Source organism: Molossus molossus, unplaced genomic scaffold (genome assembly GCF_014108415.1).
Source record: "Molossus molossus isolate mMolMol1 unplaced genomic scaffold, mMolMol1.p scaffold_m16_p_21, whole genome shotgun sequence".
Classification (NCBI taxonomy): domain Eukaryota; kingdom Metazoa; phylum Chordata; class Mammalia; order Chiroptera; family Molossidae; genus Molossus; species Molossus molossus.
Genome location: NW_023425357.1, coordinates 48,035,869 through 48,058,928, shown reverse-complemented (window position 1 = coordinate 48,058,928; position 23,060 = coordinate 48,035,869). Strand labels below are relative to the sequence as shown.

Sequence of the window (23,060 nt, the reverse complement as noted above, 5' to 3'; positions counted from 1 at the left end):
TTTTGACAGACAACAGAGACGCGGTCAGCACTTCGTCCGCCAGGGCACCACCCAGAGCAGGGAAAGGCAGGCCAGCCGAGAGGCCGTGTTTCCGGAGAAATGGAGCCTGGGGAATGCGCATTTCCGTGAGAGCGACCCAGTTCTTTGAGATGAGGACGCTCTTCCCACAATCCCCCACGCACATACCAGGTGGCCACCTTTCCCACGCTGGACACCCCACTTCCCTCGGCCCCGTGCCTGCCGGCCCCTGGGCACCTGGCTGCGGCCTCCACCAGGTGCGCTCTGTGGCCTCCGGGAAGTCACACATGGCCCTGGAGGGCAAATACTGGCGGGACCAAAGCCAGCCCTGCCCACCGCCTGCTGGTTACCCCGGCTGGCAGAAATCTCTCTCCACAGTGGGCAGGGTTGTGTTTATTTTGCAATTAACAAAGAACAAAGGAAGTGGTAGGGGCTCGCAGACCAGAATTCCTGCCTTGTCCCTGGTTCTGCGACTCTGAGTCTGGGGGATGGGAGGGCTGTCAATGCCCTTCATCACCTCGCAGCTGTCCGAGTCCTTTTTGGGGGGTCCCCAGCCGGGAGTCTGCTGGGGATGAGTACAGGACCCCTTCACTCACTCAGGGTGCCCCTGGGAACACTGACCCACCGAGGGATTCTGGTCGTGCAAGTCTTGGAGAACAGCCCTCCAGGTCCTAGTTGTGCCCTCTTCAGAGTGGGAACTGTGTCCGGTGCCCTGTGCGGGTCAGGCGGACCCCTGCTAATGGAGAAGGGAGAGGTGGGGCGCTCAGGCGGTGTTTGTACGGCGGATAGGGCTCCGAATTACCCACAGCAAACAAAGCAAATTATATTTACTTCCACGGGAGCCGGAGATTTTGACAGCAAAGAGAGACTTATGGTAGAGTTGTTGCTGCATTTATATTTAATACATTTAAGAGAGAGATGAAATAGACTTTAGCAAGGCTAGTGAAATATTTATAAAAGCACACTGAAGCCATGTAAGGGAGGGGGAGGGAAATAAAAGAGCTCACATGTGGGATCAAGTCAAGCCAGCCAGCTTTTAACCTGACAGCTCCCAGCACCGGGGGCCAGAGAGCTGCCAACGGGCCGCAGATGCACCACACCTGAGCTAGCCGGGAAGCAGAGGGAGGTTGGGGAGGGATGGCCGTGTGTGTGTGCGTGTGTGTGTGTGCATACACATGCACAAGGCACAGCCAGCTCCATGGGGTCCAGAGCATCTGTCACACCTGCCCGGCTGCTCAGGTGTGCCTGGCACCTCCCAGTGCCAGCCAGAGCAGGTCCCAGTCCAGTCTACAGCCTGTTAGGAGCTGGTCCGTCTTCACACGACCACCCGAGGGAGGTCTGGCCTTGGGATTATTGGACTGAAGGGAAACAGTTAGACTTGCTAGTTTGCAGATTCGTACCACTTTGAAGTGCACAAGGAACATATCGTCATGGTGGGCAAACCAGAAGAAAATACATGAACAGACGTGCAAAGCCTGTCACCCAGAATCTCGGCCGCTGCGAGCCTTTCCTGACCAGCCACCCACCACTGAGCAAGGGAGCGTTTCACAGCAAGTTCTGCTGGGCACGTTGCAGAGCTGGCCAGTGCACCCTTGTGCCTGCCCTCTGCCTGGAGGGTCCTTCTCTCCCTGGCCTGACCCCAAGTGAAACCCATCCTGCAGCCCCAGCCGCTGAGCTCGGTTGGCTGGGCCTCATCCCACGCACCAGAAGGTTGCCAGTTCGATTCCCAGGCAGGGCACGTGCCTGGGTTTCAGACTCCATCCTGGTAGGGGGTGTGCTGGAGGCAGCCAAATGATGCTTCCCCCTTTCTCTCCCTCTCCCTTCAGCTCTCTCTAAAACTCAATAACATCTCTTTTAAAAGATCATAGATTCATCTTGTAGACCCACTTCAATTTTGTCTCCCCAGGAACACATTCAGAGGGGCCTGCTGCCCTCTGGCCCCATTTCTCCCTCTGCTGGACCCCCCGTTATTGGGGCTCGTTCTTAGACCATCCTGTTGGCTGACTGCGGCGTGTTGACTTTTCTGTCTTTCTGTTCCCGTGAAACATTCCTTCTGACTGCAGATGGAGGGCTCTTCCCTCGGACTCCTCGGACGGTCACTCCCAGCCTCTGCTCTGTGGTCCCGCATGTAGGTGCAGCTTGACCTTCGCTGAGGCCTTGGGGAGGGTCCTCTGCCGATCACCAGGGTTCTCTCTGGGGCAGCTCTTCCCTTTCGATCCCCTTTCCTTCCAACTGCAGCCGTCTCCGTGTCCAGACCCAGCTCTGTCCGCTCAGCACGGGCCAGCCCCCGCCCGCCCCACCAGGCCTTCCTCGCTGGCCAGGACCCGGATCTGCCTCCGGGCAGTCTCAGGCCACCCCTCACTTCATTCCCGTCTCCCAGGGGACACCGCCCTTCCTGCAAACCATCGGTTCGCATGTTTTGTGCAGTGGTTCGGTGGTTTCAGGAAGGAAGGGACATCTGATGCATGGGACCCCACCTTGGCGGGAAGCGGAAACTGCCTCACTAGCAGCCAGTGACTCTCCCAACCCCGCCCGCCCCTCCTTCATGCCGCGTCCTTCCCTGATGGCCCACGGACCGGTCAAGCGCTCCAGTTATGGGCCCCCCACAGCCACACTGCTTCCTTTGTCTTCGTTTCTATTCATCTGCATTGTTCTTGCTTATTCATTCACTTCCCCACCTAGACGGTAGGTCCCCAAACACGGGCGTCTGTCTTGCTCTCTGGACTCCGTCTGCACATACTAGGTGCCTGATTAGCGTTGACCGTTTTGAATATGTTTCGGCTCCAGACGGCTAAGACAGTGTCATCAGGGGCGTCCCTGTTGTGTCCAGATATTGGTCACAGGGAAGTCTCCTTTAGAAAAGTGTGGGTGTGGGGTGCACCTGTGCCCCCGGGGGCAGGATGCTAACTCCCCTCTTGTCTTCAAGTCCCCAGAAATCACAGTCGGTACCGGTGGAGCAACGGCACGCCAGGGGCAGTTCGGGGACAAAGGAACCGGGCAGAAGCAGAGAGGAGGCTGGAGCCCGGCTGGGCGTCCTGAGCAAGCAGCTGCCTGTCTCCCGCAGACCTTCCCGGAACCCCACGGTGCTGGGGGGACCCTCAGTCCCGTCAGCTACGCAGTGAAGCAACTTGACACACTGAAGGATTTCGAATGACATTCAAGTCTGCACTCTGTGAGGGGAAAAAAAAAATCACTCTTTTTCAAAGAATGAAAAGGCTTCTGTCCCCCTCCCTTCCTCTCTCTTCAATGATGGCATTTCCATAAGAGAAACGGACTGATAGGCCTGTTCCCTTTAAATTATGTTCTGAGGGTCCAGGCAGGCTGACTGCCGGCCTCTCCTTGGCTCACCTGTGCTTTCAATTACCTGCGTTCCGCAGCCAAACAATAGCGGCGTCCCCGCCCCCCGGCCGGGCGGCCGCCGCCGGCCTCTGCGGCCAGGTGCCCAGGCTGGGCCGCGCTTTGTTCCCCCGGCCGACGCCCGCGCTTCATCTTCGTCTCCCCTTTCTGTGCCATTTACACTTTGACCTGGTAGTAACTTTGCCGCCTTGATTCCCGATTCAAAGGCTGGCAGATGAAAAGCCCTCGCTTTGGCCGCGCTTGAAAACTTCATCCCCAGTCTCCGTGTCTTTGAGCTGCTTTGGAGCCTTGTTGCCCAGGCTGTTCCATTCTCCCCGGGGCTCCGGCTTGCAGATCGCGGCCTGGGGAAGGCAGCCATGCGGGGTCCTCGGCTGCGGCCCAGAAGGCCCCAGAGGGGTGACCCTATGCCTCCCGCAGCATCATTCCGCCCCTGGGGGCGCGGAGCAGGGGTCTGGGTCAGGAGACTCTCTGGCCTCCAGGGCCAGGCCCCGTGTCTCTCGCCTCCCCCACCTCAGCTCCCCCCCCCCCGACCCTCCGAGGGGTCTAGCCCCAGGTGGCTCCTCCGGAAACTTGCTCCGTTTCAATGCCAGGCAGGGCCATGCGCGGTTTCAGATGTCGGGCAAGGCACAGTGAGAGCATTCTGCCATCACAGAAAACTTCAGGTGATTGAAACCAAACGGGGGGGGTGGGGAAGCGAACCCCGAAGCAGCCCCAGCTGGTCTCCCTCTTCCCAGCAGGCCCTGCGCGGCAGTCTGGCGGGGGTCCCAGGTGGGCGCCCGGTGTTCCGTTCGCCTGCGAGGGCAGGTGCCCGCCGCCCTGGCATTGAGGCGGGTGACCCTCCGAAAGAGTCTGCGCCCCAGCCCCTGGAACGTGCTCATCGGCCTCCATGGAGAAGGGATCTTTGTAGACGTCATGAAGTGAGGAACCTTGAGGTGAGGAGGTGCCTGGGTTATCCAGGTGGGCCTACATGTGACGACCAGTGTCCTACGAGAGACAGCGGAGGAGAGGAGGAGCCCGGTGGCAGGGAGCGCAGCAATGTGCCACAAGCCGAGGACCGCCGGAGCCACCAGAAGCTGGAAGAGGTCAGGGCGAGCTGTCCCCGGGCGCTCCTAGACAGAGCCGGGCCCCGCTGACGCCTTCTCTGGACGTCTGGTCTCGGAGCTGTGCAGGGAAAGTCTGTTTGAAGCCACCGGCGCCCAGTCGCTCCTTACAGCGCCTCAGGCAGGTAGGACAAGTGCCGAAGGTGTGGAAAGGCACTTTTGTGGGTAAGCACTCCCCTCACCGGGGCCTGGGGCTGGGATGGCGGCTCTGCCCCACCCCAGCTGCAGAGGATGGGACCCCATCGGTCTCATAAATCAAGACTGTCCTATGACCTTCACCCGAGACTTAAGGTAGGCCTGTGACCTTGTGCTAGCCAACGAGATGGGCGGGAAAGGTGAGCTGTGTGAGCATCCCCACCTGAGAGCCCACACAGCCAGCCTGCGCACGGCAGGATGGAGAGATGGGAGGCCTGCGGAAGCGGGCAGGAACCAACAATGGTACGAGCTAGACAGGGACACGAGGGGACAGCGTGACGTTCAATCACGCCTCCTGGTGGAGACAGGACATAGCTGAGTCCTGGGGAGACCAGAAGTCTATGCATGGTGCTTTGAGGAGCCCCCTGAGTAGAATTCCTCCTAAAGAGACAGCCAGACAGCCCAGCTTAGCTTACAATACAGGTCTGAGGTTGGGGCATGGAGGGGCCAGGATTCCTGTGTTTGGCACGTAGATTTCTCTCCTGACCACCCCCCGAGATTTCTCTTCCAAGTCCTCCAGAGAGAAAAGCTGTCAATGATAACTGAATGAATGGTTTGCACTGGAACCCAAGGAGCTGGGACCGATGACAGAGGGCAGCAGAGATGGGGGAGAGGGGGTTCTCCCCACTGCCACACAGGGCAGGGAGGATGCCCAAATTCGGGGGTGTTGGCCCACCACACTGGAGGCATGATGCTCAGAGGTGGCCATGGGCCAGCGGAGAGGTGGCCCTGTCCAGGTCGCTGCCTCCAGCAGAGGGTCCAAGGGGTGTCCAGTGGACATGGTGATGCCTACAAGGGATGAGACCCACTGGAGGCACAGAACTCAGGCCTGCAGGGCAGGCCTCCGGGTGCAGGGCTGGGTCACTCCAAACTTCTCAGGAAGACGCATCTGAAGGTCCCCAACACAGAACAGGGAGGCCTGCCCCATGCCACTGGGTAGCTGACAGGTTTGTTTATGCGCCCACATGAGATAAGCCTGGAGAGTCCCCGAAACGATTCGGTGACAGTTTGAGGGGTTGTTGGGAGTTCTGTGATGTCAGGTGAGAGCAAGAACAATGTGAATACATATCTGTGTGTAAATGCCCTTTGTGTCCTGAGGCTGTGACCTGGCAGACATAGGTCAGCCCGGTCAGAGCAGCCTTGATTCAAGCCAAAGGTACCCCCTTTCCCCTCCCCGTGCTCCCACTTTGTGACGGTCAACCTGGGTGCACATTGAAATCACCTGGTGCTCTGGCCGGTTTGGCTCAGCGGTTAGAGCATTGGCCTGCAGACCAGAGAGTCTCAGGTTTGATTCCTGGTCAAGGGCACATACCTGGGTTGCAGGTTCGATCCCTGGCCAGATCGGAGTCATGTAGGAAGCAACCAATCTATGTGTCTCTCTCATATCAGTGTTGTTTCTCTCTTTCTCTCTCTCCCCCCTTCCCTCCTTTCCACTGTCTCTAAAATAAAATCAATAGGGAAAAGAAGAAAAGCAATCACCTGGGAGCTTGCACATGCTACCCATGCCCAGTCCCTACTCCTGCCAGTGACACGGGGCTCTCTGGGCAGGCCCAGGGTGCCCAGCTGAGCCAGGGCCTGCTGATGCCCCTGGTCAGAAGGAGAGGAAGAGGGGAAGGGAGGGGGAGGCAGCTACCACAAAGACCCCGCCCACTCTCCACCAGTGGCTCCCCACATCTCCACCTCAAGGCTGAGCCCGGGCAGTGTCCCGGCCCTGGGTGCTGTCGGGGGACGCCCCGCGCCTGGAGTCAGGAGTCTCCCCAGAACCGTCGTGTGCCTGCACAGTCATTAGGCAGAGGACAGGCCTTCTCGTGGGGCCAAAGTAACCCCATTTAACTCATCATTTAAATTTGCCAACAGGTGTAACTGAGAGAGGGGGGGGTCAGAAGCACATTTTCTCCCACCCCCTCCAAGGAGGCGGGGCTTTCATTTCAGGGGAGTGGCCTGCTGGAGGGCTCTGGGCCCTGTAATGCATTTGTAGGTGATGGTTACAGGCAGAATAGAGGCCAGAGGGCCCCATGCTCTCCTCGGGGTTGGCATCCCCCGTCCAGAGGCCCCCTGCACCCGCAGTGGTCCGAGCGCGCTTGGCAGCCGCCGGGCCTCCCCTGCACGCACGCAGCTGCCCCAGGTCTGCCGAGGTCTGGCCGCTCAGAGAGCTCTCCGAGGCGGCCACGGAGGCACCGGCCCTCGGGAGCAGACCCGTCCTCTGCCCTGGGGGAGAAGTGCGGGTCCAGGGGAGGCCCCGGCAGCCCAGCAACTGAGTCCCCGAGAGGCCTGATCCCCCAGGAACTCAGCCGGCAGGACCAGCTCCATCCGCTTCCAGAGGAGCCGCTTGCAAGCCGCCAAGGATGCTCTGCTGAGGCGCAGCCACCGCTGCCCTGGAGCAGGGCTTCTCTGTTCGTCAAGGGCCTTCGAGAGGGCCCTTGGGTGACAAGTGTCCACGGGCGTGGAGACTATGGCTGGGGAGAGTGTCCACACCCCACCCTCCCGCAGGCCAGACGCCTCCGGGAAGAGAGCTGACCCGCACTGTCTTCCTTCCTGAAGCTCGGAGGTTTGCGGATTGACAGGGTCCTGGTCGTGACCTCTGGCCGGAAGGGACCCTGAGCCCCCCAAGGGTCTCACCCTAAGCAAAGGGAGGTACGGACCGAACGTTGAACAGGGCTCCTGCCTGAGGGTGGGGAGGGGAGGGTGTTGGCTCCCACGCAGCCTGCGGCCCACTCCTGGCCCAGCTGCCTGGCTGGAAGGGGGCGTTTGGGAAGCGTGGCAGGTGGGGGGCGAGCCAGGGGAGCCAGACACGGACAGAGGACAGGTGGGAGCATCTCTGAGTCCGTCCCCCTGCCGGGGCCCGAGCAGACGGGCGTCCATGGGAGCATCTCTGAGTCCGTCCCCGTGCCGGGGCCCGAGCAGACGGGCGTCTGCCTCAGCAGACGGGACGCCCCTTCCACAGCACCTGGTGGCCCAGCGCCTGGGGCCACCTGTTCCACCAGCGTCCCCTGCCTGCCCCTTCCCTGCACTGGGGCCTGCTCACCGACACCGAGCGTAAGGAGGGACGGGAGGCTCTGCAGTTAAACAGGGGAGCCACCGGCACACCTGCGGGCCACGCCGTGTGCACACCTGGGCTTCCACCACCAACTCCCCCCGGCTCCTGCCGTCTGGCCCGGCCCCCCTCTCTGCAAGCTAAAGGATTACAGACTAATCCGCATATATTTGCTTGAGTGAAGCCTAACGACGAAGGTAAATCTGAAGAAAACAAAAGGCAAAACAATATAAAAACCCGAGGACAGTGCCCCTCCCTCCACACAGAGGAGAAGGGGTTCAGGCTGCCCGCTCTGAGGGGTCTCCGTCAGGTCCCCTCCCTGCCAGGCAGACCGAAGGGAGAGGCAGGGGACACCTCGTTGACAAGCAGGCGAGCCCGGACTCTGCTGAGGAGGGACCTGCGGGGCCCTCCTACCGTCCTGCTTCCGGGGCTGGGAGCCGACTCCGGCGAAAGCTCTGATAAGTAGATGTTTCTATCGCGAGGGGTGAAAACCCAGTTCTAAGCGACTTAAGAAAAAGGAAGCATTCATTAAGCACTTACTACAATTACCTCCGAGCAGTGACTTTTCAACCCTTGTCATCTCACGGTGCACGTAAACCAATTACTACAGTCCCGTGCCACACCGGACGGAGCCGCCCCTCGGAGCTGGCACCTGCGCTGTGACCAAGTCCTTATTACTATGACGTTAGGGTGCAATTACTATTCCCGCTGCACGGACGGGGCCGCTGCGGCTGGAGCCACCCCCGGTGTCCTGCCTGGGGGACAGGGCGGGTCTGGGTGCGGTGGGTGGCCCAGCCCCAGCCCCTTCCAAGCCCCGAGCAGAGCAAGGAGCAGACGGGAAGTCGCCCACCCAGGGACAGCTCCAAACCTTCCAGAAACCTGCAAACATGAAACAATCAGAGATGAGAGGAGGCTTGAAAGCCACCGTTTTTAAAATAAAAGGAGATCGCATTGTCAAAGCCCTGGCAAAGATGACAAAAAAAAAGAAAAGAAAACTTGTTAAGATCAAAATGCAGCCAAACCTCAAAAAAGAGGGCTGGGATCAAGGAAGGGAGTGGGCTTCACCTGGGGGCTTCCAAGGGGACTTCTGAAGCAGGTGCCGCGGGCTGTCCCCAGCCTGAGCTCTGTTCTCCCTCAGAGGACACCTTTCATGCACCCCCGCCGGGCGCCAGGCTGGACCACCGAGCCGAGGCGCGGACACCCATCAAGTTTTCCAACTTGAAACTTACTTCTTTCCTTTTAAACGGAGGAAAGTCTGAGCCCTTTCAAGACAGAGGAAAAGAGTCTCCACCTCGCAGCTCCTCACCGCCGGGAGGGAGGCGGAGGGACTCCTCTGGCCCAGCCCTGGGAGGAAGCTAACGCCCCCCAGGTGACAAAGGACTGGCCTGGTGGGACGCAGGTGGCCAGAGTCCCATCACTGAGACCTGCCCCTCAGAAGGGTCAGTCTTGTCCCCGAGGCCCTGGGGGCAGATGAACAGACAAGCCCCGCACAGCCCTAACTCAGGCATTTGGGGGGGATTTATTGAACCGCATTTCTCAGAAATAATGTTGTGGGCTGATGAACAAAATAGACTCAGAGACATAGAAAGGGGTGCGGTGCAGACGGCCAGACCTCAGAGGAGCGGGGGAGGGGGAGATGAACTGAAGAACTGATACGCATGTGCGCGTAACCGATGGACACAGACAGCAATGCTAGGGGGTGGGGAGGTGCGGGATGGGGAGGAGGGGTCTACGGGAGAAAGAAGAGACACATTTGTAACAAAAATAAATTAACAATCTTGTATAAGAAAAAAATAGATAAGTAAAATAAAACTTAGAGCTGTAAAAAAAGACAGGAAATAATGTCATGCCACACAACCGAGAGGGGGTTGGAGAGTGGGGACGGAAGAAAGCAGGGTCCAGCCTCGAGGCCCCTGGGACTCAGCTAAGTCTTTGGGTCTCCTGGGCCCCGGTCGAGGCCGGAGGGGTGGGCCGGAGTCCCGCAGCCTCGGCTGTGAGGGCCAGACCCTTGCAGTCTCAGAGCAGATGGGGACCCATGCAGCACCCGCTCCGGGCTGGGTTCCAGGGACCAAGCTGAGAGATCTCGGAGGACACAGGAGAGGAGGTGGGGTCACGTGTGTGTCCGACTGTGGGGCAGTTGGGGTTCAGTGGTTGGGAGGCGAGCAGGACCCACACACCTGCTCTGATTCATAGTGTCCTCTCTCCTTGGGACAGTGACTCTGGGGGAGGAACTGTGTGTGACTCACCTCCGTGGCCTGGCACAGGCCTGGCACAGAGCTGTGGCTGCCACATGTGTGCTGAGCAATGGCAGAGGGCTGAGGAGCACCGCAGCTCCACGCACAGGCCCCAGGACAGTGCCCGCACCGCCGCTGCCCAGCTGCGTGCCTCAGTGAGCTGCAGAAACCTTCCTGCCCTCAGTGTCCCCGTGTGTGGAATGGGGTCATCACAGCCCCTACTTCCCCGGCCAGGTGAGAACTGCTTGCAGGTGTGTCTGCAGGTGCGTGTCTGCAGGTGCGTGTCTGCAGGTGCGTGTCTGTAGGTGCGTGTCTGCAGGTGCGTGTCTGTAGGTGCGTGTCTGCAGGTGCGTGTCTGCAGGTGCGTGTCTGCAGCTCGCGGGGCAGGCTCTGTGCACAAGCATTTGCCATTAGGGCTGTGCTGGTTCCAGCCAGGTGTGGTAGGACTGCGTGAAGACACAGACCGGTCCCGTGACCTTTGTGGAGAGACACTCCATGGTGAGGGGAGACAGCGGCTTCCCAAGTGTGCTGGCCCAGCCGGCCAGGCCCCCTCAGACTCTGATTGACCCCTGCCTGTCCTGGGGCATGTGGCCTCTTCCCTGAGAGTGTGGGTGGTGAAGATGGGCAGGCCCCGTGGGCTGGATTGATTTTTAAATCTTGTCTCTTACACAGGAAAAGGTCATGTTTGCAGGAGGGTGTCCTGAGGCCTCTTTCCAGCGGGGTGCCCCGGGTGAGCCCCAGGACTTCCATTAGCACGAACGGGGGATGTCGGCAGAGCCTGGAGCGGGAGGTGCCGGGGCCTCCGGTGTGTCTGTGCAGACATCATTCAGGTGAAGCTGCGCAGAGACAGCCGTCTCCAGGGCTGCGAGTCCGAGTCTGCCGAGAGCAAGTGGGACGGTGGGGTGGGGGGCTCAGGCAGGACTCTCGGGGTCACATTCAGTGGTAGGGTCCCCAAAAAGCTGGAGTGAAAGGCTGCTGGACCCTGTCAGGAGCCAGAGAACTGGGACAGGGAGGGGCCGAGGCCCCGCCACGGGAGCGGGCACAGCTCCTGACCCTGTCTGCCAGCCTCCTCTCCCTGTGACCCCTGGGAGAGAGGTCCCTGGAGACAGGTGTCGGGACTCGCCCTCCAGGCCCTTGAGGCTCTTACGTCAGAGCCAGAGGACGAGCTGGCTCCGCCAGACCCTCACCCTGAGCACCTGAGGGTCCATCTGGCTGCCCAATGGGGTGGGGCTCCATGACTCAGAACCCTCCCAGTAGGGACCTCACAGATCGCTGCGTCCCAAGCTGCAACGCGTTACTCACAGGCTGGATCTGGCCTGGAACTGAGTTGTGTTTGGCATGAGCAGGGACTTAAAAAAATATTTTTAATTAGCTTCCAACACTTCAAAGTTGGAAGATTGCACATTCTTAAAGATGAAGATTTTGGCTCTGCCTACAACGCGAGCGGCTTCGGCCGTCCCGAGCCCGCCTTCCCCCACCGCCAGCCCACTGCCTGCTTCAGACCCGCCACGTCAGCCGGGTCCTCACCGCAGCCTGCGGCTCACCCAGGCCGCCGGTGTCGGTGCACTAGACCTCACCTGCTCCACCTCCCTCTGACCACGGCCTGGAGCCACAGACGCAGAACTCACCGCTGTGGCTGCAGTGACCCAGTGCCTTTGCACTTGCTGGTCCATTGACCTGGAAGGTTCTTCTGCAGGAGGGACCCCCAGTCACTCGTGTCATTCAGATCTCTGCTCCGGTGTCAGAGAAGCCCCCCGCCCAGGTCCCCTAAATCATTCAACAGATTTCCTGAGCACCTACCATGTGACAGGACCCTGCCCTGGGGAGCCCAGTCTGGTGATGGAGTTGGGCATTCGCCCAACAAATGGACGTGTATCTATAGGCTGAGGGGACTCAGCAGGAAAGGAACGAGGCCTGGAGGGCCTCTCTCTTGCGCCTCATGGTTTGAGCACACAGTAGGTGCTCAGATCTATTTTCTGGATGATTGCAGACTCCCCGTGGACCAGCTCTGGGGCAGCTCAGGAATGGTGCTTGGAGGGGGTGGAGAGAGATGTGGAGGGGCAGGGTGGGTGGCACCCCAGAATCAAGGGGTTGCTCTTCCCTGTATGGGACACAACACTGGGTGCTGGGTGTTGGGTGCTGGGCAGAGCTCCCCCTGGGGGAGCAGGTGGGCCCCTTCTCTTTCAGGAATGTGCGCCGCCCCTCCCCCACCCCGGGTGGGCCAGGCGCCACTTGGTCTGCCGTTCTGATGCGCTCGGCAGGACCAGGATGCTGTAAACACCCATACTCGACCCTCCTGCAGGGTCTCCGGGTTGCCAGCAATCAAGGCCATCTGCTCGCATGGCATCCGGCCCGAGCCCGAGCCCGGGGAACCGTGCCAGGCAGCGATTGGTTCTGAGGCGTGCCCCTTGCACCGGGCGGGGGGCCTCCTCCTCGGAGGGGCCCCTGGGGGAGCAGGAGAACAAAAGACAGATTTCTCTTTCCTTAAAAAAATCAATTTCACTTAAGACTCAGCACAAAACGAGGAGCAGGGGAAGAAACAGAGAGAAGTGTCGATGGGCCCTGAATATTCACGAGCTGGCTGTGCAGGCTGAGTCCGGGCGCTGGGGGAGGCGCACGGCTGTGCTCCGTACCGGGAACATCCTTCGAAAGTCACAGCTTCCTCTTGGACGCGCCCCTTCTCCAGGTGGCCCTGGGGCTCAGCCGAAGCAGGGGCCCAAGGGAGGAGGGCTGCAGAGAGCCCTGGGCTGGGAGCCGGGGCCTGGCAGTCCACCCACAGAGCCTCTGAGTCCCCCGTGACAGGGTGGCCGTGCGGATCAGAGAAGACGGGGGGCACCGCTGCGTGTGTTTCCAGAGCAAGGAAAGGCCCGGCAGTGGGTGGTCGCTGGGAGCCTCATGTCTCTCCTGAGTTTGGATATATCTGTGGGCAGGCACACATGTCATTGTCCCCATGTGGGCCCATCTGGGTTTGCACGTGAGGCTCGGGCATGTCTTGGCTCTTGCCCACCTTTGTGCCTGCCTGTGGGTACCCGCATGGAGGTTCAGCGGGCACGGTGTACGTGGATGTGCACGAGGTGTCGGCCCTCCCTGGGCCACCTGCTCGGGAGCCAGGTGACAAGGGCAGGCGGCACTGAGAGTTTGTGTCCAGTCACTCCCGCTCCGGGGGGCCTGCCGGAGCTGGCGCAGGCCGCGTCACCTCCGTGGTGGCTGAGCCTGCGCTCGGCATCGTCCAGCTGGCACTCGCCCGCGGCTGGCCCTCTCGGAAAGTCCACCCCAGAAAGGAGCTGTCCATGGTGAAGTCACTCTGCACACTCCAGCGCCAACCGGGCCTGGGCTGGGGGCTCGGGTTCTCTACAGCCGGCCTCACTAATGGGCAGGCGAGCCGGACGGGGCCCCTGGCTGGGCTTTGAGCCGAGGGGCAGCCCCCGCTCTGTGCTCCCCGGAGCAGGCTGCACAGGGGAGGGGTTATGGCTCCGGAGCCCAGAGGGAGGGCTGAGAAGAGGAGTGAAGGGGAGGCCAGCTGCCCTTGTGCATGGCACCCCACAGTGCATCATGCTTTCCAGGGCCATAGCCCAGCCAAGCCCTGCCGCCCTGCCAGGCAGGAGTGACTGTCAACCCCATTCCACAGATGAAGGGTGCAGAGATTGCACTGTGATCCCTAACCTCCCCTCAGCAGACCACTGCCCACCCCATCCTGCCCCAAGGCCTGGCCACATGACCCTGTGGTCGAGGGTCCCTCCGCCCCAGAGTCCCGGGCAAGGTGGTGGCTGGAGGAGCATAGTGGGCAGGAAGGACGGGGACTGAGATAGGCATCCAGCCCCCCTCGTCCCCCAGTCTGCCACAGCCGCCTCCGTCACCACTGAGCCTCGCCGGATTATTCAATGTAACATTTAATTACACCGAGAGTCTAACGAACACAAGGAAAGTCAGATGTGGAACTCGCACCCCCCGCTGAGCCTCCTGGAAACCGAGGGGGAGGCAGGGTTGCTCCATCTGCCTCTGCACGGGGGTGTGGTGCGTGCAAGCGTGTGCACGCCTGTCTGGGGTCTGTCTCATGTGTGCATGTGTGTCCGCGTGGGCAGTCTGTGTACATCTGCCTGGTGCACGCCTGTGTGTGTGGCGTGTGTGTGCGTGTGTGTGTGAATGCACATGTGCAGCTCAGCTGTCTGTCTGGCGGATGTTTGTCTATGTACCTGACTATGTCTGGGCTGTGTGTGCCCGCGGATGCCTGCCTGTCTTTGTCATGGCTGCTAAAAGCAGTTTTGCCTCTAACGATTAACGATGTTTTTCAGGCCCCTAGTAAGAGTGGACTGGTTACAAACCCTCCGCTGACATTTACTGTCATATAACATAGTCCAGGGGCCCCCTTTGGGACTGCCAGGCCCCAAGTAATTCCTTCTGGCTCCACCTCCCCGTGCTGGCCTTTACAGGTGACCAGGTGTGGGCAGGCTCCCCCCCTCCCCCTTCCCTTCCTTCAGGGCTCCTCTCGGCACAGGCCTGGACTTGGGCAGCCCTCTTTGTGGTCCTATTGTTCCATATGCCCAATCCAGAATGTCACTTTGGACCCCAAACTCCTTCAGGCTTCAGAGCCAGACCACCAGGGACTGAGTTCTACATCTGCCCCTCATTGTGTGTGACCTTAGGTGAGTCACTTGACCTTGCTGAGCCCGCCTTCCCACAGGGTAGGGAGCGCAAAGGAGATGCCATGTATGTTGTGTGTGTCCACTACGCGATGCAGTCAGGGGAGCTCTGTCTTAATGGCATGAAGCACAGGACACCCCACGCCCCCAGCAGAGCCATCCCTGTGGAGGCAAGATCAAGGTGGGGAGAAGGGAGAATATTCTACCAAACGGACCTCAGGAAGTAGCCCTTAAAAAATGGCAGCCATCAAGGGTGGTGGCCCGACCTGGACAGCAGGACCAAGCTGGGCCAAGGCCAGTGGGAATTTTCAGCACCACCTCTAACGTGAGCTCACAGCATCTGCGTGGTGCTGGGCCTGGCACCTGCTCTCTCCATTCAGTCCCAGCTCAACGCTCCCCCCCCCTCCCCATTGTTCTTTCATGGATCCTCTGCTGTTTTCCGGCCCAAATTTTCCACCCCAAGAACCAACTCACCAAGTAAAACCCAATCTGCCCAGTGGACACATTCCAGAATTGTCACACACGCACACAGAGGCAGCATTTTATAGTACAGAGGCTAGAAACAACATAAATCTCGGGAGAATCCCAAAGGAATCCACACCAAGACACATCAGAGTCAAATTTAAAATCTAAAGACAAAGGAAGCCTGGCTTGTGGGGCTCACTGGTTGAGCATGGACCCCGGGGACCCAGAGGTCGCCGGTTCGATTCCCATTCAGGGCACATGCCCAGGTTGTGGGTCGAATCCCCAATGGGGGGCATACAGCAGGCAGCCAATCGATGTTCTCTCTCATCGATGTTTCCATCTCTCTCTCCCTCTCTCTCTAAAATCAGTGAAGTTAAAAAAATGTAAAGACAAAAGAAAACTCTTCCATGCAGCGAGGGAGAAGCAACATCTTATGCAGGGAGTAGAAACAATTCGGATCAGAGTCCATTTCTCATCAGAAGTCAGAGGCAAGAAGGAAGTGCACAGCATAAGAACAGTCAACCCAGAATCGTCTATCCAGTGATAATGTCCTTCAGGAATAAAGGGGAAATCAAGACATTCTCAGATGGAAGAATTTATGTCCAGGCAACCTACAGCAAAAGAATGGTCAGAGGAAGTTTTCTAAACAGAAAGGAAATGATAAAAAGGACCACGAAGAAGGAAGGTGAAACACAATAGGAAAAATAGGAATAAACATGATAGATTTTCCTTCTCCTCTTGAGTTTGCCCTACTCCCAGCTCCAGCCCACAGCCCTCAGCCTCAAAGCTCCCCAACCCTCTCTGAGCTGCTCCAACCCTCTGTGACTCAAAGCAGAGTTGGTTACAACCTCCCCTCTCTCATTTGGTGCCCAGAGTTTCAGCCCCTGTGGTGTTTCTGGTGCTCTGGAGAGAGGCCTCAAACTGGTGCCCTATGGCCATATGTAGCCTGTAGAAGTGTTTTCCTTGGTACACGTGCGTTTTTTTTTGTTGTTGTTGTTGTTCTGTGTTTTTTTAATTAAACTCTGAAGTAATTACCAGCACTAAAAAATTGAGATTTTTTTACAATAAAGCCTAGATTTATTCCTCTTGAAAAAAAATGGGAGATCTAGCAATGTAGGTCTGCATTCTTGCTGGGCGGCAACTCCCGGCCCTTGTGGAGATGGGCGTGGCCCCCCAGCCATCGTCTGCAGCATCTCCTCCTCCAACCCTGCACTCACTCACCAGGCCTGTGCTGTGGCCCTGCGTCTTGGCTCTTGCTGTAAGCTCCCACTCAACAAACATGCACGGAGCACTTTCTAGATAGATGCAAGAGTCCGATTTTGAAGGGAGAGGAGGAAGGGAATCCGCCCCTCCGGCTGATCCTATCCAAATCTCCAGGGGGGTGGTGAGGGTAGCTAATGGGCGAATGCAGTTTGAAACACAATCTTCTGTATCATGACCTAATTTTGTGTTTGGAAAATAAGAAAATAAAAATTCCACTGCAATAATATTAGTAGTAATAATAGTGAAACAGCTAACTACGCGTGCCATTCGTTTAGTTAACAAATTATTTATGGAGCATCTACCATGTTCTGCTACTGTTCTGGGTGCTGGGGACACAGCAGAGACATAAAGACAGAACTCTGCCCTCTGGGAACGGACCATCTCCTAAGATTCTCATCCCATCCTCTCCCGCAGCCTTGAGAAGGTGGGGAACAGCACAGTCTCCTTGTTCAGATGAGGGACCCAGGGCCGGGAGGCTGAACGGCCGCCCGAAGTCGGGACTAGGGGCAGGACTGGAAACGGACCACAGCTCCTGCAGCCCCGAGCTCTGCCCTCCAAGCCCCATACTCCAGGCTACACCCCCACTGGCAGCTGGAGCGCCCCAGATCTCGGGGGTGTGGCCTCCGGGTGTGGAGTAGGAGGTTCGGAGGGGCAGGATCCGGCCTCCCTGGGACTCTCTGGGGGTGGGGTAGCAGGAGGTGGAGAGTGGCAGGCAGGCACCGCAGGTCACGTGCCTCAGTAGGGCGCCCGAGTGGGGGGATGGTCATCTGCTGGAGACCCTCTTGGCTTCCTGAGAATTCCCGGGCCCTGTATTGGGAGACCACCCCTCCCCTCCCAGTGACCTTGACCCAGACTAGGCGGCCTCTCTGAGACCACATTTCCCCTCCGCTCAGCGCCTGTTTCCCAAGGTCATGGACAGAGTGGGCAGAGGACGGGGGGGGGGGGGGGGGGGGGCAGCTTGGACGCAGGGCAAGGACCTGTTTCTAGTTCTTTCTGGGCCTGGGGCTGGTAAGGCCGGTGACTGGGCTTGGCCAGGAGCGGCCAGGGCAGGTGTAAATTATGCATAGCTATTTCTGGAAACTTCTCGGATTTCTCAAGAGAGAGAAATTAATTTGCCTGTTTGGGCAAATAACACCAATTTTTTTTTCTTTCCTGCTTAAGGTCATTTTGTTAAAATAAAATTGATTAACGTTCTCTTTAAAGTTTAAGTAGAAACTGCTCAAACATATTTTTATGCACAGAAGCACGGTTTGCGCCCTTCAGTAATTAATAACTCCACAAATAAGTTCGCACCGCGCGGCTGCGGCCGCGGCGGGCGCCGAGGGGCGGGGCTCCGGGGGCGGGGCGCCGGGGCGGGGCCGTCGCAGGTCGGGCCAATCAGAGCTCAGGGAGGGAGGGGCGGGCCACAGCGCTGCCTCCGCATCTCCCGTCCCAGATTAACCTGGTGTGGACTTCAGGCCTGAGGACCAGCTCCATCCATCTCAGCCCGGCCAGGAGGTTTCTCCAGGCACCGGCGACCCCAGAGGACCAACACCTGGAATCAACCCCGATGATGAGAGTGGGAGCCACCATTTCTTAGGCCCTCTGCTCAAGTGCTTTTGGGGGCCTGAGACCAGGGCCCTGGAGCCCAGCTGCCTGGGTTAGAGTCAGAGCCTTAGCAAGTTACCTGGCCTGGCCTCTTTCCGGTCTGGTTTCCTCGTCGGTAAAAGGGGATTACGGTACCCACGTGATAATGTCGTTGTGTGGACGAATGAGTTAATGCCTGCGTGGCCAATGGGACAGGAGCAAGCATGATGCTCCAACAGAAGCCTGGAAAGTGCTTGCACAGCTGGGCCTGCTCCGCTCTTGCCCTTGGCCATGAGATGAACACGTTCACTACCTGACAGAGGAGCGGAGTTAAGGTGCCCAGTCAACACTGCGGAGGCTATCCTAGATTAACTGACATCCAGCCATCCCAGCTCAAGTCAGCTAAGCTAGGCCCAGCCCGGCCCCATGCACCTGGGGGCCAAATAGACATGGATTGTAGTATTCCACTGAGCTATAGCTCTTAGCCTTCAGATGTTTGTTTGTTTTTTATTTATTTATTTTTTATTTTTTTATCCTCATCCGAGGACATTTTTCCATTTTTTGTACAGACAGAGTGGGAGGGAGAGAGAGGAAGAGAGAAGGAAACATCGATGTGAAAGGGACACATCGAGTGGCTGCCACCCGCACGACCAACCAGGGCTGGGGACAAACTGCAACCGAGGTACGCGCCCTTAGCGGGAACCGAACCCGGGTCTCTCCGGGCCGCAGGAGGACGCTCTAACCACTGAGCAAAACCGCCCAGGGCTGTTTTTAATCATCCCATACCCTTTCTTTGAATCTTCTAAATTTGCTCTTACTTGGAAGCCAAATATGTATATCATTTAATTTGTATTCGTTAAGAATTGGTTCAACTGTAACAGAAAAACCCAAATAAGAATGACTCAAACAAGAGAGTTAATTCTTCTCTCAAGTTCAAGAAGTCGGTTGGGAAGCAAGACACAGCTGGTATGCATTTGACACTGTTGGAGACCCAGGTTCCTCCTATATTGTTGCTCTGCCGATGTGAGGCTTTTATGTCCAGGTTACCTCATGGTTCAAAATGGCTTCCAGAGCTCCCACTATTGCATCCACATTCCAACCACTAGGAAGGGAAATGGATGTGCTCCTTTCTTCTTTTTGAGGACAGTTCTGAGAATTTGCACATACCACCTGTATTTATATCCCACTGACAGAACCAGTGTGGCCTCCAATAGTGATATGGCCACACCTAACTTCTAGTAAGGATAGGGTATATAATCTGACCCTTCCCCTCTCCAAGATAACATGTGCTCAATACAAATCAGCTACTTTATTAAGGAAAAGGGGGAGAGCCAGCAGCCTTTCCTATATAACACAATGTCATTTTATTCACAGTAGTAATAGTTATTATTCAATTAATTTGCCCTTCAACAAATAGAAGATGACCACAGAGGGGAGTCAGACACTCATGACTGGAAGGCAGGACACCCAAATTATCTCCTCAATTCTACCCTGAATTGTGTGACATTGGACAGGGCTCTGAACTTCTCTGGGCTTGTTTCAGACCATCTAACGTTGAAACCCAGCAAGACCAGAGAGCTCTACGTGTACTTGCATCCTGTTTCCAACCCGGGGCTCCCCCACTCCACTCTTCATTCTTCGTCTTAATGCCCCTCTGACGCGGGCCCCAGCTCACCTCACACAGCTCCCACCCTATCCCACACGGCATCCTGGCCCACGTGGCAGGGTGTTCACCAGCTTGCTCACTTGTTAGATGTTTGTCACGGAACTGAGCTCCATGAGGGCAGGCGCACACTACCTGCCGATCTCCACATCCCCAGCACCTGTGCAGTGCCTGGCACACGGGACAAGCTCAATACGTATCTGCTGGATGGATGAATGAATGGACTGAGGTCTGGGTCCCATGTACTGAACACCTTAGATGCCACCCCTAAGAAGGGACTAACAAAACAGGTGGAAAGTTGAATATTAAACAGTGAGTTTTAGGAGGAGCATTGTATTCTCCATGGCTGGGGGAACCTGAAGACTCTTCCTATGGCAGCTTCTCCATTGAGACCAAACCCTTATGCAGCTGCTTCTGGAAGCTCTAGATAGGTACCCAGTACAGGGGTCTGAGGCCCAGGGTCCTGGGCCATGTCTTAGCCTGAGCAAGATCCCTGCCCCCACGGGGCCACTGGACACATGCAGAAGTGACAGTGGAGCCTCGGTTTCCAGTCACCTCACCTGCTCCCACTGCTGCATCCTGCTCCAACGCCCAGACAGTAGGGCCTGACTCCATCACACCCTCTGGGCTGAAGGCGCCCCCGTGGGGCAGCCCGGCGTCATCCTCCTCCTAGTAATGCCCATGCCACTTCTGGGGCCTCGGTCCTTCCAGGGCATCATCTCATGTAAGCCTCCCAGGGACTAGTCCAGGTCCCTCAGGCCGCAGCAGAAATGTGGCTCATCCCAGCTCCAAATCCTCCAGCTGGGACGAGGTGGGTGTCCCCACAGCACCGGTGTACCTACACCACTGCCAGCCACATACTGCTTGATGGTGACAACTCCAGTCCCAGTCAGGGCCCCCATGAGCCGTTCCCTGCGAGGAGTCACGAGGGGCTCTCAGCAGAAGGGGTGGGGCAGAGCCAGCCTGAGAACAATGGGGCTGGGAGAGGGGGAGTCGGTGGGGTTCCCGGGCTGCCTTGCCATCGCCATAAACCTCATTACCTCGTGGTCCCCTAGGCCGCCTCTCTCCTTACCCAAGGCATCCGCCGGCTGCACTGCTGATTCCCACATGGCGTGAAAAGCTCTTAACCCCCCCGCTGCATCTTTAATGGGGGCAGTGACTAATTTAGCCCTACGCCACCAACCGTCAAATCAAATCTTCTATTGGTACTTACTGAGGACTCACCTGGGCTCCACGGGGTTCGGGATGAATCCGGGCTGGAGGGGCCCAGGGACAGTGATCTGGGAAGTCCGGGAATTGCAGTCCTGTCCACAGTCTGGGCCCCGTCCGCACGGCAGGCCTGGCTGTGGACACAGGGCCGCCCAACCCAGCCTCAGCCACACTTTGGGGAATACTGACGCCTACCTTCAGGTCCCCCCCCGAAAACGGCCAAGTCTCCAGGGGGCTAAAAATCGGAGTTCGCTCCCTTCGGCTTCCAGGAGGCAAGAGCCCTGACCGTTAGGGGCAACTGCTCCATGTGTCAAGTGCTAGCGAGTCTGTGACTCGTGGGTGTGACGTGCTGCTGGGAAAACGAGACGCCCCACCGGTGTGAGAATGTGACCCGAGGAGGCAGAAAGGGGAACCTTCCAGATCACTGGAAGCCCCTGGATTTGGGAATCAGTAGATGCTGGGTCTAATTGCTCCAAATTCTACACCCGTGACTTAGTATCACGTTATAATTAGGTGCCTGTTTCATTTCCGCTCTTCAGAGGGTAATAACCAATTTTCTTGCCTCTTGTGAAAAGTTAACAAGGAAGGGCTTCCCCGAGCAGGTTCCGAGGCCCTGGCCTCTGATTGGTGAGTCAGCCGAGCACCAGCCTGACGCAGGTGTGGGAGGGTGGCTCGTGGGAGACCACGGTGGCTGGGTGGTCCGGGGTTCCAGCAGGGCCAGGAGACACCCATTCTCAGGGCTTGCAAATGCAGGTGGCCCCTGAGAACGGGGACCCACTGGGGCTCTTGCCCTCAGCACCTTATTTGCCCCTCCAGAGTCCTGGACCTGCCACGGGTCTCTGCACCTCCACATCCCACGAACCTCTGTGATGGGGAACCTCCTGCTCCTACCTGGCTCCAATCTGTAGCCCCCAGCCCCTGCCTGTCCCCATGCGTGGAGGCCTGGCCAGGTAAGGGTTAACCATGTGACCGCCCACACCAGCATCCCGCAAAGCCTCCCACGGGGGAGAAACAAGGAACAAAGTGAGTCAGTGTATGAGCCACTGTCTGCTCCATGGCTTTGGAAAAGCTGCCTACGTCCCCTGGGGCCTCAGTTTCCCCATCCATAAAAGAGAAGACCTGAATATCTCTCTGTGAGGGTGCTCTCCACTCTGACTTCGTGGCCAGCACCAGCACCCCCAGACCGTGAGCCTGTACTGTTACTATGCTTCTTTTCCAAGGGAAGCTCGGGCTATTGTGTGCTGGTCCCTGGGGCACATGCGATCTCACAGCAGCTCTGAGGACACACCCCAGGGGTGACAGCAGCCCCTCCCCCGCGGCCCCGGCTGGGGAGCAGAGAACCAGGCAGCCGATGCCGATCTGGTGATTCCCTTTATTGAACTGCACTAGTTACCGCGGTCAGATTCAGTCACATTTAAAAGCAGACCATCCAGTCGCACTGAAACCGATTATATTCATTACATAGTTTTAATCACTGTCCGGTGAACTGGCAAATCCAATCAAAGCATTCGTCTTTAATTAAAAAACGAAAAGGAAATATCCAGACAACAGCCAAACAGTCACGTCACGATGCACAATTACCTAGAACTGCAATTAAAAAGTAGTTAACCGAAGAGGGCGGGGAGAAAAACGAGAGAGAAAGAAAAAAGAAGCAAAGGAAAAAAAAAATCACACTAATTCTTTTTTTTAAAAACTATCAATATAATACATGAAGGAACAAAGGACAATAGGCTGAAAAAGCGGGTTTCTCTAACTCTAGAAACGTAGTCTGCGGCAGAAACTCTAAAAGCACACTAGCTGGATGGAGCGGGGCAATAAAAAATACTGAGCATGGAATACTTTTAATCTCTGCCATTAATATTCATTTCCAGCTGCTTATAATAGCAGCGCCTCATGGCCAAATCATTAGAGTTTTACATCTGGGTTGCAAATGACACTTTGATTGGATGTAATGTTCAAATGGCCCTCCGCACGGCGTCTCCGGCAAGCCTTCTGCGGAGAGGTGTCCTGTCGAGCGGTCCCTCACTGTGCGTGCTGGCTCATCGTGTGATTCTGCAAAGGCGAAGAAAGGAGACACGCATGAGGGCAGAAGAATGGAGAGCCGGCCCGTCCCCTCCCACTCAGTGCATTTACGCCCAGAGCCGCAGAAAAGCGTTGCGATTATTCCCAAACAAAATGCAACGGGGAAGAAGTGCGCCGGGGACGCAGCTGCCAAGACGCTGCATCGATGTGGGGCCCGGGGAGCGGCTCCCGTGGCTGCCAACCTGGACTCCCTCTAAATTGTCTTGTTTTTTTTTATTTTTTAGACCATTTGGG

General features: G+C 57.5%; 1 protein-coding gene across 1 annotated transcript in view; it reads right to left on the bottom strand.

Annotated features, from left to right (window-relative positions):
* Positions 1 to 21,467: 21,467 nt before the first annotated feature.
* The window catches only part of ZNF423 (zinc finger protein 423), a 267,618-nt gene continuing 266,025 nt past the window's right edge, over positions 21,468 to 23,060 (bottom strand). Inside the window, exon 8 of the mRNA XM_036274427.1 lies at positions 21,468 to 22,796. Within this exon, the coding sequence (XP_036130320.1) occupies positions 22,767 to 22,796 (30 nt within the window). The 3' untranslated portion in view covers positions 21,468 to 22,766. The remainder of the gene's footprint in view (positions 22,797 to 23,060) is intronic.